At 45.2% G+C, this 17,137-nt stretch overlaps 1 protein-coding gene across 1 annotated transcript in view; it reads left to right on the top strand.

The window, feature by feature from the left end:
- Positions 1-17,137, top strand: part of KATNAL1 (katanin catalytic subunit A1 like 1) — a 58,706-nt gene that overhangs the window by 39,354 nt on the left and 2,215 nt on the right. The window contains exons 5-10 of the mRNA XM_050937261.1: positions 1,056-1,183; positions 4,408-4,513; positions 7,233-7,391; positions 10,036-10,162; positions 12,006-12,140; positions 15,338-15,464. Coding sequence (XP_050793218.1) covers positions 1,056-1,183; positions 4,408-4,513; positions 7,233-7,391; positions 10,036-10,162; positions 12,006-12,140; positions 15,338-15,464 — 782 coding nt within the window. The remainder of the gene's footprint in view (positions 1-1,055; positions 1,184-4,407; positions 4,514-7,232; positions 7,392-10,035; positions 10,163-12,005; positions 12,141-15,337; positions 15,465-17,137) is intronic.

Raw genomic sequence — 17,137 nt, forward strand, 5'->3', positions numbered from 1 at the left:
ACCCACGGGAACTGGATTTACCAGTCAAAAAGCGTTGCCAACTCTGACCGAAGTTGTCCCAGAAGATTTTTTTCCCAGTATGATGTAATGTCATTTTCTTAAAATATCCTATTAAAATTTCCCAGATTGCTTTCAATAGTCACTGGGAGATCTATGCCAATTTTGGGAGACTCCAGGCCAATCCTGGAGGACTGGCAACCCTAGACACTTGACAACCCTACTTTAGGACTCCTAATGCAGTCCTTTAAATGAACTTTAAAGTGTCCCGACAGTGTGTGGGCTTGGCTTGTGAGACTGAGAAAGGGAATAGGAAATAGACAATTGTTGGAGTTGGGGGAAGAGACACAGCCAAGCAGGGAAGACCTTTTCTTTATGTCCTGACTATATTGAAATAAATAAATAAAATATATATCCATTAAAAACCAGGCAGAAAAAAATCTTATTTCTCCCATCAAAGAGAACAGGTATAGGGATTTAAAAATATATTTTGTGGTGGTGGTGGTAGGGTCTGGATGTATATTAGTACCAGCTGGCCTGGCAGATGTAGCATCATCTGGCCCAGCTAGCCAATCAAAATGCACCCTTGGACAAACTTGTCCTAAGCCAGGATCTAATATAGCATTACGTCACAACAGAGTATGCACAGATAGGCGCGTGCTGCATCTGCCTCGTGTGTTGAACATTACAAGAAGTGTGCTGGTAATCTAAAGAGTGACTTATTGCTACTAGAGTCTAGTTTGTAAATTAAAAACCCCAACATTTTAAACTAATTTTTGGATTTGGGGATCAAGGTAACACCCCTTTAGAAAGACGTGTGACTCTGTAGCACATTCTGTTGGACTGGCAATAGTGACAAGTATCTGGAGGCTGTGGAGATAAAATATGCTTCCTTGGCTGTCGAAGGAATGAGACAGCCCACAGTTCTGTGTAAAAATCTGAATTTTCTCTTGGCTTAAACATAGTAGAAACTGAACAGTTTTACTCTGATTCAAATCTTGGAGCTGTTGAAAATAAAAATTTCATTATAAACTCCTGTGATTTCTTATTGTTCCTAGGGAAAGAAAATTCCACAGGAAGGTGCTGGTGATGGGGAAATTCAGAAATTTGATGGAGCAGGATATGATAAAGACCTGGTTGAAGCACTGGAAAGGGACATTGTATCAAGAAATCCAAGCATTCATTGGTATGAGGATTTTCTCAGTTAAATTCTTTAACCAGGTTGGAGGGGAAAGAGCATGTCCTCTCATTAAATTGGGATGGGATCTTAACTCTTTTAAAATGGCAAACAGCCATGACTTTCCAAATAGGGCAAACAAGGGCTTCTGATTCTAATCGCATACTAATTTGATTGCAGAGTAAGACTTTCATTCTTAACCAGGGGTGAAAGTAATTTACAGGACTTACCGGTACTGCTGGAGTCCTGAGGGGGGCATGGCCTCTCAAGATTTAAAGGCCCTGGGGCACCAGCTGTGGCTGGGAGACCCGGAGCCTTTAAATCAACCAGGGATTCCCAGCTGCAGAGGTGACTAGGAGCCCCCCGGGCTCAGGGGCAAATTAAAGGGCCCGGTGCTCCGGCCGCCAGGGGGAATCCCAAGCTTTGCGGGGCTGGGGCAGGGATTTAAAGGGCCCAGAGCTCCTGCCACTGAGGGAAACCCGGAGCCCTTTAAATCCTGGCCCCAGCCCGGCTGCCAGAGCCGTGGTTGGGATTCAAAGGGCTCTGGACTGCCTGCAGCGGCGGGGAGCTCTGAGCCCTTTATATCTCAGCTGCAGTCGGGATTCAAAGGGCTCTGGGCTGCCCGCAGCCGCGGGGAGCTTTGAGCCCTTTAAATCCCAGCCCCGGCCGGGCTGCCGGAGCCACAGCCGGGATTCAAAGGGCTATGGGCTGCCCGCAGCTGCGGGGAGCTGTGAGCCCTTTAAATCCCGGCCCCAGCCCAGCTGGTGGAGCCACGGCCGGGATTTAAAGGGCTTTGGGCTGCCCACAGCTGCAGGCAGCCCTGAGCCCTTTCAATCCCCACCGCAGAAGTCGATGCGGTCCAACACGGCTTACTGGCCCAGACCGGCTTACTTTCACTTCTGGAGCAGCAGAAATACTGTCTCCCCTGTCCCCCCCACCCCTCAAAAGGGCACCGGCACCCTCCCCACGGGATAGTAATACATACTATATGTATGTGTATCAATATGTCACAAACAATGCAGCTGCAGCCTGCCACCGATCAGCAGCGACCCCATCAACCGGCCCCTGTGGGCTGCTACCTGCAGAGAGCCAGCAGGTGCCACTGGGCTGGGTCTGCCAAGGAGTAAGTAACCAAGGCAAAAACCACAGCCAGCCAGCCAGGGAGGGAGCGGGCGGGCGAGAGGGGAGAGTCAGAGGTGAATGAAGGACAACTGGAATAGCCTTCATGAAATATACAAGAGATTTAGAGAAAGTTTTGTCCATTTCCGCCTCTGCACTCTGCAGGCAGGACAAAACAAAAAGAGATCTGAGATTGCACCCGAGGTCCTAAGGACATTTCAGGTATTTAAATCAATATATAAAGAGGGTGGATTGGAATGAAAACTACCATTTCTTTCAAAGGAGGCATAATAATTTCCCTGAATATTCAGTTTTCCCCTCCAATCCCTTTGTGGTTTTGTCTATGGGGGCTATTTGCTTTCTCTGTGAATCTTTAGTTGCTTTAGCAAAATTGCTTTGCCCAAAATAAACCCTAATCATCGTGACACATCTTTCCACCATATTCTTCATGTTTTTTGTGTTTTGTTTTTTAAACAGTAACATTTCAAAGAGGATCTGCAGGCAGTTTGGACATCACAACCATGATCCTCTGCTGGGGAGGGAATGGGATAGATTTGAACTTGGGAATGGTTCCTGATTTTGATAGTGATTAGGAGATCCCCTTATCCCAGGGGCAGAAAAGAACTGCCCCTGCCATGGTCACACACACCCAACAACAACTGGAAGTGAAATTAACAAGGATGCCAGAAACAGCTCCTAACTCTGGGCACTGAACTGCACAGGGAACAGCTGAGTTTAAACTGTTCTCTGCAGGCAGCAGCAGCAGGCATCTCAGCCGGTCTCCCTACTGCAAGCTAGAGCCTAGAGGAGAACCCTTGCTGGGGTGGGGGAGGAATGCAGATCTTTGTCTGCAGCCTGGCTGGAGGAGGGGGAGGGAGGAGACGAGAAACCAATGTGCCAGTGAGGTTTTCCTCTTCCACCTGCTTTTATTAGCTCTGGATTTAAGCTGTGCAATCAAATGCTTGTATTTGTTGTGTGTATTAGTATTGGAGAGATCCCCTCATCCCCAGGGGCAAAAAAGCACTGCCCCTGCCATGGTCAAGCACACCCTCCCTTCGACCCCCTCCCCCCAGCTACTGTGAGTGAAATTAACAAGGATGCCAGAAACCTAGCCCTGGGGGCTGAACCATCAGAGAACAGCTGAGTTTAAACTATTCTTATGCAGGGAGCAGGCTTCTCTCTTCTTCCCTCAGTCTGTCTCCTTTTCTTACCAGTCCTCCGTACCCGCCCGTACCAGCTTACTTTCACCTCTGTTCTTAACCAGTGTGATATGCAAAATGTCCATTACAAGTACCTACTCCAAAGCCTAACTGCACCCCAGAGAACATGAAAAGTATTGTTTCGATGATCACCAGGGATCCTAGAAATCCATTTGCAATGGGGAAAAACGAGGAAAAACATGGATTTTGCATTTTTACAGAGAATCTTTAGTTTTTACATTTTGTGAAAAAATAAAAATATATATTAACTATTAACTAAATTTTACTGAAAGTATCAGTGTCACTTTCTCAATGTGTTCAACCTCCCCCTCTTGTGATTGATTTTTGGACGCACTTTAAATTTACAGCGGAACACTGTTTCTGATCTAATTGGGACCACAGAGCCAGATCGGATAATCAAGAGAATTGGCAAGAGCTTTCTACCCTTATTTCGATCCCAGGCTGCTGGTGGTTTGGTTAATATGAAGAGCCAGATAGTGGAGGCTTGGCTAAACAGGATTCTACTGTATATCAGTAAAACATTGTGTTCAACTGATACCTATATGTACTGAGGCTAGTTCAGTGTTTCATTTTAATCATGGAAAAACACGGATATTTGATTCTTTATTAGAGAGTTTGGAATTATTTTAACATGGAAAAGTAGGACCCCTGATGATCATGTGAGCCCAAACCATTTTTAATTGAGTACCATAGTAACCTTAGCTGAAAGTAATTTTTTGCTGCCTTTCATAGGAGAGGTCAATGTAAGGCCACAGATTGATAGCAATGTTCTCAATAGGAACATACTGGCATAATAAAAAGGATAGTGGTAAATACAATACTTTTTTCTGTTTTTCATGGCTGAAAAACAAAGTGAAATGATATGCTTTGTAAATTTGAGCTGGTCTTTTGCAGGGATGACATAGCGGATTTGGAAGAAGCCAAGAAATTATTAAGGGAAGCAGTTGTTCTGCCGATGTGGATGCCTGATTTTTTCAAAGGGATTAGAAGGCCGTGGAAGGTGAGAATGTACGACCATGTTCTGGGGACTGGTCACAGCACATTCATGCATGCCAAGTTGCAGAGCTGTCCCTAGCTATTTCGGTGCCCTGCGCAGCCACCCCCCGACGGGGGGCAGGGGGGAGTGTGGCGCCCCAGGCCTTCACGAGGGAAGAGTGGGGGAGAAGGGGGCTGACCCACAGCTGTGAGCCAGGGGAGCGGAGCAGGCTGGGGCCGGGTTGCTCCACTTACCATGCAGTGAGTGCACAGTTGGGGCTGGCTGCAATCTTGAGGGGATTCAGGGCGGGGCTGGGGTGGGAAAAGGCGGGGCTGGGGTGGAGCAGGGGCAGAGGCCTGGGGAAGAGCTGGAGCAGGGGCTGGAGCCAGCACGCAGCTGCACAGGGCACCAGGAACTTAAGCACGTACTTGTTCTAAATACCTAACCAGTTAGTAGTTAGAGTGGGATTATGGCTTCCCTTTCATGACTGGAGCTTTTCTTCTTCACTTTGCCCTGTGGGAGAAGCAGACAGTATGTGGCTGTTAACCCTCTCTAAGCAGGCTAGTGTGCCTGAGCTCCTCCACATACTAGAGACCTGTGTGAGGAGTGCACGGTCCCTCTTCCCTCCTAAACCCATTGGTGCTCATAGGCCAGCACTCTTCCTGACTAAACATAGGTGTTGTGCATTTGCAGCCATCACTTTCTGAACATCCAAGAGTGGTTGTTGCCTTTCTCTGACCTGTATTTGTGCCAAGAGGGTCCTGTCTTTAGTTGGGCATCCCACTGCTCCACTAGTGGTAGTTATAACTACAGGAAATAACCCTGCAGTGATTTCATCAAACCACTTACTCTCTGCAATGCATATTAGCTTCTTATTGGGAAACACTAGGATTGGTGCAAGGCCTGGTCTACACTGGGGGGGAATCAATCTAAGATATGCAACTTCAGCTTCGAGAATAGCGTAGCAGAAGTTGACATATCTTAGATCGACTTAGAATCGCTTACTTTGCGTCCTCACGGTGCGGGAGCAACGGCCGCCGCTCCCCCGTCAACTTTGCTTCCACCTCTTGCCGAGCTGGAGTTCAGTAGTTGACGGGAGAGCAATCAGGGTTTGATTTATCGCATCTGCACTACACGCGATAGATCGATCCCTGATAGATCGATCGCTACCCGCTGATCCAGCAGGTAGTGTAGGTGTACCCTAAGGGTGCAATTCTAGCAGGGGCTAACATTCCAGTGTAGACAATGCTTGGATGAACTTGTGTAACAGGAGTCCATTTATCTCTTATAGTTGCTGCCTTGGAGTTTAGAATAACTTGGGCATCCTTATAAAGGGAGGTGGGTTGTCAGCTCTCTGGAAGGAATGTGATTTAATTTACCGATGAATGTCTGTGGGAGCTTGCAATACCTAAGTGTTAAATGACAATAAAGGTATTAATGGTTAATGGAAAATGTAGGCACAGAGAGGCTATTGCTCTTGATGAAAACGGGGAAAACATTTTTGAATAATTGTATTCCCGGTTGATTTGTTTTTATAGATCTCTTCCATGTCATTCTTTGTGCTCCTTGCATTAAATTTTGTGTAGAACAGACAAAATTTAATTTGCAGCATGGGTTGCATTTAACAGATATTTTATTGTTGTGGTATTTTATGTAAGATATTAATTGCAAAGCACATCATGATGTGCAAATCTAATTCCAGCTAATTTGATTACCCTTGAAACACAGTCTGACTTTACCTCAGTACGCTCTTGTTTAGTATGAAATCAGATCTTGCGTTTGTAAAAGAAAGCTGCCCAGAAAGCTACAATATTCGCGACAGCAGAGCATTTGGCGTTTCCATATTTCGTCTTGTCCCTTGCTGGATGGGGAAAACATTGTGTTGTTCATTACCATGATGGCTGAGGGAGGCCCACAGTTTGGAAAGCAGATTTTCAAAGTGTCTTGATAAATTTATTTAAAGTAATTAATTATCAAGTATTACTCCCTATCTTGGGGCAGTACTAACTTTACTACAGAAGGGGAAATGGTCATTGCCACCACTCATTTTCAGGAACTCTTACCATGACAGGCCATTTAAAAACTAATGCCTTTTTTCACCGTCAAGATGATTAGCAAGCCCCAGCATGGATACCTAGTTTGGCCTCTGAGAACTTTGTCTTTCCAGCCTTAATGTCTTTTACACTTTGGTGAACCAAACAGGCACTGATATAGAGGAGACTAGTTCTCTCCCACTTTGCCCTCTCTTTTACCTGAATGGGAGATGGAAGGATGGTCAGGCCTCTTGCCTGGTACTTGGGAGAACTGGGTTCGTTTCCCTGCTGTGCCATGGACTTCCTGTGTGACCTTGGACAAGTCACTTAGTCTCTCTGTGTTTCAGTTTCCTCTCTGTATAGCGGGGATAATAGTCCTTCCCTACCTGATAGGGGGTGCTGTGAGCATAAATACAGTAGATTTTGGGACACTCAGATACTGTGGTAATGGGGTGGCATGTAAGTACCTTAGTAAGAATAAATAACCTGAGAAATCCACCTATACAATTAATGGTTTTAGTGAAACAAGTGCTTGGAAACAAAAAGCAGGCCCAGGGATATGTTTTTAGGCAATTAAAATGCAGACCTTGGGTCACATTTAGACCTAGTGCATCTCAGCTGATTGCCGTGGATTAGCATTTTGCTTACATCAGGGCTGAATTTGGGTGTCTCTTCTTGTCATTTATTTATTACTCTGTATGGAATTTTAGGGTGTTCTGATGGTTGGCCCCCCTGGAACTGGCAAAACCATGCTAGCAAAAGCCGTTGCTACGGAATGTGGGACAACATTCTTCAATGTTTCCTCCTCCACTCTGACGTCCAAATACAGGGGCGAGTCTGAGAAGCTAGTCCGCCTGTTGTTTGAAATGGTAAGTCCTCGATGCTAGGGACCTTTGTTGGTTTATCCAGCCGCTCCCAGCACATTGTTGCAGGATTGAGTTCATTATCCCTAAAACCAATCCAGTGGATGGGTGTGCACGCTTATATAGCACACCCTTCTTGATGGCTATTTGAGGATTGGGGAGTAAATTACCCTTGTCTCTAGAAGCAAAATGTGTTTCATCTATTTTCTCTGTTCCAAGCTGAAGGTTGGTTTGTGAAAATCAAGGACCAGATCCTGAACTGCAGCTGAGAAATACTTACACACAATCTCACCCCAGGAAATGTACTATGTGTGTGTGCAGATACGCCATTTACCCTCTCCTCATCCTTATTTGCTTCTGCACTTCCAAGATGTTGCCCATTAAAACACCTTGCAATTTTTATGTAGGCTGGAAACTCCCCTCCCAACCTTTGACTTCACAAGAAGCACAATATGTATATTACAAATAGTACATTTTGATTGTTCACCCACCTCCTTTGCAGGATCAAGACCTAAGAAAACAAAGGTCAGATATAGAATAATCGCTATCAGTCCTCATCCACAAAGGAAACCTGCACAACACTTTCAAAAATGAGCCTGGGAGCTTGTGACATACCCAGGGTACAATTTGGACTAATGAGTATCTGTGTCAAACTCACCCTATAAACTTTATACTGATTTGTTGCTGTAGCCTCTAGTCTGGACTGTTCACAAACAGCCTCCAGCATGCAAGTCACTGCCAGCTATGTCTGTGTGTGTGCTGCAGGGTGATCTCAGCTCACTCCCTGTCTTAGATTCCCCTCCACCAGAGATGTGTCCTGTACTGCCCAGTCCTCTCCTGGACAATACAAGTATGTTAAGTCTCCTTTTTTTATTTAAGATAATAATATACCAGCTTAGTATTTCAAATAGTTCTTCAGACACCTCAATTGAAACACACTGGATTAGATAAAACAGTAAAACAAGTTTATTAACTACAAAGAGATTTTAAGTGAATACAAGTAATGAGGCATAAAAGTCAGAAAAGGTTACACAAAAAATAAAGATAAAACACAATTAGCGCCTTAACTGTGTTAAATGCAAAGCGAAGTTTTTCTCACCACATGCTCTCAATAGGCTTATTGGCCAAACTTATTAGGCCAGGACCCCTTCTTCTGTTTAATGGCTGCTTCCTTTGTCTCTTCTCATGCAGTGAATTGGTGGACAGAAAGAGAGGAAGGAGAGGGGGTGCCTTGGGGTGTTTGTCCCCCTTTTCTATAGTGTCAGCCCCCCCCCTTGGAAAGCATTTCCAGCTGAGATTTGGGAGACAGAGAGTCTACAGAAAGGGATCTTCCCTGCTGCTCTTCCTTACCTGTTGGAGCCTCTTTTGTTTTCCTTCCTGCTTGGTGACTTTGTTTACTTCTTAAATGCAGATTAAGCAGAGCACATTCTTTTGTTTGAGACAGATGTGTTTGCCACCACAGTTGGAACATGTGTTAATAACACCATATAGGGAAATTGTCATGGGCGGCGGGTCACATAGACTGGGGGTGGCTCAGCCTCCCCAAACATTCAGGCATGATCTTGCCTCCTGCCGTGACCACTCCCTGCGTGTGGCTCCAGTTCTCCCTGTCCAGCTCCCTGCAGTGCACTGCTGGTGGGACTGGGGCCATGCACTGCCCGCCTCCCGGGCTCCTGAACTGAGGAGGCTGCAGCTGGCGCTGGGGCTGCCTGCCCTCCCAGCACTCTTTTGGGACTAGGGGGCTAGCCGCAGGGGATGGGGGAAGGGAGGGCTTGGATCCAGTGGGGGACGGAAGGAGTGTGGCCTCAGACATAAGGGGCGGGGCTGGGGGTTAGCCTCCCCCAGCTGGCAGTTCACGCACCACCCATCGAAATCTTGTAACTGCACATACAGTATTGCTACACATTTTATCAAGACAATATTGATGAGCGAATCGAGTCTTCAAATGTCACCTTACAAGGCATACTTTGTATAAAGATTGTTACAACAGTGTGTAGGGTGTGGACACAGGTACATTCTGTCACAGAGCTTAAATTCATTACTCTGCTAGACAATAAAAATCATGGACTGAACAGAGACACTGGATTTATGGGTTATTACAACAATCCGTAACCAACTAACCCCTCCCCCTTTTTGTCCTGTGACTGCAGAGGTATTAATGGGCCACTCTACCATGAATGGTGGTCCCTTAGAATACATGCTAAAGAATCTGTTCCATCTTGTATTTAGCTGTGCCATTTGGAGTACCTTTCCCAGACCCAAAGAGCTCTGTGTGCTCAAAAGCTGGTCTCTCTCACCAACAGAAGTTGGTCCAGTAAAAGATAATCCCTCACCCACCTTGTCTCTCTAATGTCCTTGGACTGACACAGCTGCAACAACACTGCATACAAGAAAACAAGTAACACAGCTGCACATGCTTAACTTTCTGCACTGTGGAAGTCACCATTGACCTCAGTGGTAGGGGTATGTGTGTGTGAGTAAAGTTAGGCACATGGGGAAGTCTTTGCAGGGTCAGGATCTTGGAAGACATGTCCCAGCCACAGAAAATTTCATCTATTTATTCAACACCGAGCACAATAGGGCCTGAAGCCTGACTGGGGCTGGTGTTGGCGACTGCAATCTAAGTCATTGTATTTTCACTTCAATAAAGGCCAGGTTTTATGCGCCAACAACAATCTTCATTGATGAAATAGATTCCATCTGCAGCCGCAGAGGCACTTCCGACGAACATGAAGCAAGTCGCAGGGTCAAGTCGGAGCTGCTCGTTCAGATGGACGGTAATTGGTGTTTAGATACCTCCCAGTTGAGCTGCTGTTTCTCTTCTGGTTATGTGACATGCTTTGTAGACACTTCATTGTTCAGAAATGAGTGGAGCTGGCAGAAAACAACCACCTCTTTTTATGTGGGGTGGGGAGGGGAAGATATCTCTCTAATTCTGAAGTGTTCAAAATGGGCCCATCTTTTGGTGAATAAGAGTCCAGAATATTTAATTTTTTTAAAGTATGGTTTTTTTATAAGCATGAAATTGCTGCAAAAGCTTTGTTTTATATAAAGCCATATTCAATAAACTTTCATTTGAAAAATTTACCCTGCTCTAGGAGAGACATATTTTGAACATTCATGCAGTTTAACACAGACATTTGTATGTAGTGCAGTGCACAGGGGGTTTCTGGCATACAAAGTTGTGAACATACGCCTTCCTTGACTCTCCCACTGGGGACCTCTTTGTTTGATTTGACTAGATCAGACCTTGCATTGACAACTAGTGTCCTTTTATTAATAAGATTTACCATTGGATCACTATTCTCTGTATATGGACCATTTAACACCAGCATCAAAGGAATATTTAAGGTACAGGGGTTTGACTACCCCCCACTCTGTTGTGGCTGTTAGTCATTGTAGAGTGGCACCCCCAAGTGTGTAGGCACATTCAGAGGCAGATTACGGTTTCCTGGGGCCTTAGACCTTCCTGGTGCCCACCCCTTCCACCTGCAGTCCTGCCCTAGTTTCACCCCCTCTGCCTGTGACCCCACTCATGGTCCCATCTCTTTGTGCCCCTTTTCCCAGGCCTTATCTTTGTCTCCCCCATTCTGCGCCCCCACTGCAGTCCCACAACCCATTTGCTACTTTCTACCCCCGCCCCCCAACATCCCACTGTGGCCCTAAGACCGGAGAAGCTCTATCCCCTTCCCCATCCGACACAGCCCCAAACTACAGCGGGGAATGAGAGCTCCCCCAGCCCCGAGGCCGAGGCAGGTAGAGAGTTATCCTTCAGTCCCAGGGCCGCAGCAGGGGTCCCAGTGCTGGGGCTTCCCCTGCCACCCCACGGCTTCTGCGGGGGCCCGGGGTAAGGGCGCTGTGGCTTCTCCTGCCTGCTTGGCACTTCTGCTGGAGAGCATTGGAGGTTTCCCCTGCTGCCATCCTCAGCTTCTGCCTGCAACTGGGTCGGAGGGTGCTGGGGCCTTCCCCTGCTGCCCTCCAGCTTTTGTCAGGAAGCAGGGTCAGGGGGCGCAGGGGCATCCCCTGATGCCCCCTGCTTCTGCCAGAGAGCGGGTTTGGGGCCCAAGGGCTTCCCCCACCCCACCCCCCCCAGCTTCTGCCAGGGAGCCAGATTGGAGTGTGGAGGCTTCCCCTGTCACGCTCACCCGGCAGTGCTGTCCACCACTGGGCATACCACAGAAAATGAAGGGACAACAGCATTTTTGCCCAGAAGGAATCAGTTTCTTTTTTAATCTAACTGCTTGGGTTGGGGGGAGATGGAGAGTTTTTTACCATCCTTTTAGTGGCCAATACAGAATAAGTTGGTAGTTTCAGTTCAGTTCACAATGGGCAAGTGTCCATGCATCACAAAACTACATTGTCGGCAGTCTGGCAGCGGCCAAGAACTGAACTGTCAGGCAGAATAAACTGTTCTCTCCTCCCTAGAAGTAGGTGCTGCCTCCAAAGCAGAGCTGCGATATGTTGGGAGAGTGGTGTAGAGAGGCTTGCACCCATGCTCTGCCCATGTCCTGATAAATGCAGTGCCTCCTTCTCTAAGGTTTGTCAGTCCAGCACCTTTAGCAAGCATGATATTTGCTGTGATCATTAAAATGATTCTTTCCTACACTGTTGGACTTGCAGGAGTAGGTGGTGCACTAGAAAACGATGACCCTTCCAAAATGGTGATGGTGCTGGCTGCTACAAACTTTCCCTGGGACATTGATGAAGCATTGCGAAGAAGATTAGAGAAACGGATTTATATACCTTTGCCAACAGGTACGATTGCTACAAGCATTTTCCTTTAAATGTTTTTTCTAGGAACTGTTCTTCAATGTATCTCTTAGGATTGTTCAGACCTTTGATATTGCTGTTCTGAACACTGCATTTGTGGGGTTAATAACTTGGCTGGCTGTTTTCTTAAAAAAATTGCTTGGAGCTCAGAAACAATGAGCTATGGTATTTCATTGCAGAACCATTGATGGGTTCTTATGTTTTGAAACCAAGTTAGTTTTAATGAGCCTGGAATTATCGTAAATGTTGCAGTCAATCCTTGAGTGATTATCAAAGGAAGCCTTTGGACTTTTTAAAAAATATTGCAAATGCATTTCCATGCGGTTGCAGATGAATGCAGAGAAGTGGATCCATGAATTATCACTTCCAGGCTTAGCACATTGTAAATCACTGCTTGCCGGCCTTTATGACTAGACTTCAAGTCACTCAAAATGTAGCAGACTGATTGCTTTCCTGCCTAAGCTGCCTTGGCTTGTATTGTCATTCATTCCTGGCTGTCACTCGTATACCCTATTAATTTCAAGAGTCGTATTCCTTGAAGGTTATATAGCTTTGTTTCTCCTTGGGACAGTGAATGTCTTGTGTCACTGCATGAGCACACAAGATAAGATGCGTGTTCATGGTGACAGCAGTTGTGATTGAGTTTAACAAGTATAAGGACACTTTAATAGGTATACAGCTTGTTTTTTGCAGCTCACAGACAGTACTAGCTCGTAACAGGATGACTGGCTTTATGACCAATTAGTCTACACTTCTAGCAGTTTGTTCTTGTTTCTAACTGAACAAGACTTGCTTTTGACGTAGTGTAATACACCCTGCACTTCTTACATGAGGTGGATTTGCCACTGTAGTTGTGAGTTTACATTCTATCACCTTATTCCGCATGTGAGGAAGTTAAATTGTTCTGTGCATCTCCAGATGATGATTTACATTCATGCTTTATAATTTGAGATCACCAGGATTTCAGCTGGAAAAAGTTTTAAACAAAATAAATAAATTGTGGGATCTGGTTTAGTGTGAATTTTATAATATGATATGACATAAGGCCCTGGGAAAACTTAGGAAAATATTCTCTTTTAGAGAAACAATTCTTCATGTGTGCCATATGTGCATCTATGGTGTTCTGTAAATAATAAATAACCCTTCTAAAGAAAATGCCATCTCTCTGTACAGATCCCCTCTCTGGATTATAGGTAACTGTGTAAGGTACCACAGTAGTATAAATCCTTTCTATATTTTCTTTTTCACTGTTCTTCATTAGTCACCAGGGACACTTATAAAACAAGAGTTGTGTTCTTAAGATTTTGTCTGCTCATCTTGCTGCTTCCCCCTCAGAGTGGTCATCCTCTATTTTTAAGACATCAAAGCTGGTTGCTGTAGAAATGAAGATGCTGATGTAATGTACATTTTCCCTTGCAATATAAAACTGAAAAGAAATCCTCTTTCTCTTCACCCCCGCCCCTCAAAATAACACAAAGGGACAAACTTTCAAATGTGGGTTCCCAAATCACAAGCGTAGGACTTGCATACGTACGTGCTGTGTGCAGAAAGGTTAAGTTGACTGTGTAAATGGGTACTTATTTAGTCAGTTACCATGCTGTGCACACAGCATCTGTGTTTGAAAATTGGCCAATGGAATTGTTTCTAAATATAATTTCTCTGTTTTCCGTGAGGTTTCAGCAACTCTGTTGGGCACCAGTTCAGCAAAGCACTTACGCATGTGCTTAAAGTTTAGCATATGCATAAGTGCTTTGGTAAATGCTCTCTGCCACTTTGTAAATGGAAATATTTGTGTCATCAAGTCATGGTGTTTCTAATAAAACCATGTAAATAATGTGCAGTTCAACTTCTGAACAGAAGGGTGTATCCCAGGGGTCAGGAGAAGCATCAGAGGTTTGTAGGATCACGTCTCTGTGTCTTGTAAGAATAATATTCCCTGCTGGTCAGCTGTGTACAGTGAGAAAACGATGCATAACAAGGTATGTGATTATCCCAGAGACAGTATCTGTTTGTCTCAGGCATATTGTGCAGAATGAGGCAAACGGCTAAGTGCTTTCAGTCACCTGAGAAATGTAAGCATTTGGTATGATTGCACTTTGAGCTGTTTGGGGGTTTTATGAAGTATCTGTACAGGATATTTTTTAACTACATGCTCTGCCAAAAATGTGATCAGTTTTTTGTTTTTCTAATATGTGAGTACAAAGGAGATCACTCACCATAGGTGCTGCCCAGTGTTCAGGCAGGGCAGGCCAGGTTCTTTTCTTTCCTGGCACCCCCTGTTGAGAGCTGCTCTAGTCCTGTGGTGGTGTGCTCCTTCTGTGACACAGCCCTCCTGCTGGGTGCCACGCTGATGTCTCCCCCTTCTGGAGTATAAGAAGAGTCCAGCAATGGGGTAGCCCTCTAGGTAAAGCAAAGGGCTCCTGAGTCAGGGTCTTTACTCTTCTGTCTTTAATGCCTTCTCTCATCTACATTGCCCATCATGGTTAGACCTCTGGCTTTGAGACCCCTAGCCTAAAAGAGGTGGTAGAGCAAGCTCTCCACCAGCTCCCGATCCAGAGCTCAGTAAGAAGCAGCTACATCCTGCACCCCAGAGTGCTACACTGCTGCTTCTCTGGGCCACTTGCTGCCTGAACCCTCTTTTCACAACTGATGAAGTACAGTAGAACCTCAGTTACAAGCGTTTCCAAGTTACAAACAACCCCCATTCCCGAGGTGCTCATAACTCTGAGGTTCTACTATAAATTTAGACTTTTAATAACTGGAATCAAAGATAAAGTCTCAAACCTTCGGAGAATCTCTAGGCTCTTCCCTTCTGGTATGGTAACTTTGCCAAAGGCGGGCAGCAAGGGCTCCTGCAGTGCTCCTTTCCAGGAACTCAGAATGTATGTCAGTTCACCTCACCACTGGATGCTGCCTTACTGAGCTGACCCGTTCCTTTTGTTCTCATCCTCCAAGCCATGCATGCGTTGCAGGTATGGCATGGTGAGGCTACCTGGGTCTGGAGCAGCTGCTTATCCCCTTCCTTACTGGGGCGAGGTTTGTATAACCCATCATAATGAGGCTTTTAATCTGTAGTTTCCATTTAAAGCCTAGATTGTGTTTGTCTTTTTGAGTATTTGTGTGTCATAGTGACTTGAACAAAAGTATTGTTAAACTTTAAACAAGTGACTCTTATATCATAGCAAAAGGCAGAGCAGAGCTGCTTAAGATTAATCTTCGGGAAGTAGAGATGGATCCTGATATACACCTTGAAGAAATTGCTGAGAAGATTGAAGGCTACTCTGGTGCTGATATAACTAATGTTTGCAGGTATTTTGTTCGCTTATTTGCAAACAAATATAAAATCAATAGTTATGTTGCTCAGTAAAAGAGAGCAGCACCAGGCCCTACCCACAATAGTTGAAAGCATGCTAACAGCAACCATGTTTAAGGCTTGAATACATTTGCTAGCTCTATTCAGTACAGTAGTATGGTTCTTAGAAAGCATGGAGTCTGTGTACAAGATGTGATGGTGTCTGCTGTGGTCGTGGGAGAACAGACAGCCTGAGCAAATGTTTTACCCCCATTGTCTTCCTTCACCAGCTCACATTTTAACCTTTTAATCTAATATAAAGCAGGGTTGTTTGGGGTTTTTTAACCCTGTGGGTTTAGGAGCTGGAATTTCCTGCTGCAGAGAGAAATAAGATATTTTACTTATTCCTATATAATATTTTCTGTTGCAGTCATGTCCAGAGACCCAGTGAAGACGCCAATACTCTCTGTGCTAGATAGAGCTGGCTGGAAACTGGAATCTCTATTCTGAAGGATATTCCAAAATTTAAAAAATATATTGCTTTGAACGAAAGAGATCAATGACATTTTCTTCAGAATGGGAATTGCAAAATTTTCTTTTGAAAAAGTCAAAATGACCCCTTGTTTTGATCTTTTTCAAACATTTCAGTGGCTTCTTGCGCTCACTGGAACACTGTCAACCTGCCAGGCAGGGAGATGGGCAACTTGGAGACCCTGAGAGCTTGGCTGCCAAGGAGCCACAAGCCTGGGAGTTTGGGATCTAAGGCTTCCAGGGCCTCCAGGGTCCCCCAGGCTTTCCAGCAGACTCCCTGGTTTCCGACAGAATTTCTTCAAAATTGTTGTTGCTGCAAAACATTTCAATTTAGAAGAATTTGCATTTTCTAATAGAAAAACATTCTGCTGGAAAATGTCCAACCCGTGCTAGAGCTAGGGGCTGAACATCAAGTACAAACACCTGGTCCCTGCCCAGAGGAACTTGCACTCTATGAACATGTCTCAATAATTTGCTGACCCATATTTCTACTGATTAAGTGGCCATTAACCTGTATTGAAATGGCTCAAGTGTGTTGAAATCATTGTGTTGAACTATACAATAGTTAGGTTAAATGTTATCCCTCGGGCCTGTATTTGCCCTTGCTGGGAAAACTGCAAAAAGAGAATCCATAACTGAAAATTCCCCATGGACCATGCTGTGAGACATGAGCGACATTCTCTTTTCTGGTGAGCAGGGGCTAGAAGGGGCCAGGGGAAGAGTCTACCAGACGAATAGAGCATAAAGATCTGCAGGCATCGCTGTCCTCAGCCCTGTGGATTAATATGTCATATGCTTTGTGGCTGCCACTCTGCACTTTCCAGATCAAGTCACCCTGCCAAAACTGGCAGCAGGGCTGAATTACATGTCAAGCTGCCATTGCGCCCGCCCCAGGACTGCACACTGCTAAGGAGGTTGAAGCCATGGGGTTGGAGTTAGGCTGCAACAGAGGGGAACAGAAGCTCCTGAGTGTTTCAAAAAGGAGGGAGCAGTTGAGCACAATTTTTTTCATGAGTTTAGTGACGGCATTGAAGTCACAAGATTCATCTCCATGAATCATTGTAAAAGGTTTCAGTTTTATAGTTTTAATTATCTCTGCACATTTACCATATGCTTAAATGGATTGGGGTACCAATGCATTCTTTACATCAAATGAATG

Source organism: Gopherus flavomarginatus, chromosome 1 (assembly GCF_025201925.1).
Source record: "Gopherus flavomarginatus isolate rGopFla2 chromosome 1, rGopFla2.mat.asm, whole genome shotgun sequence".
NCBI classification, from domain to species: Eukaryota; Metazoa; Chordata; order Testudines; family Testudinidae; genus Gopherus; species Gopherus flavomarginatus.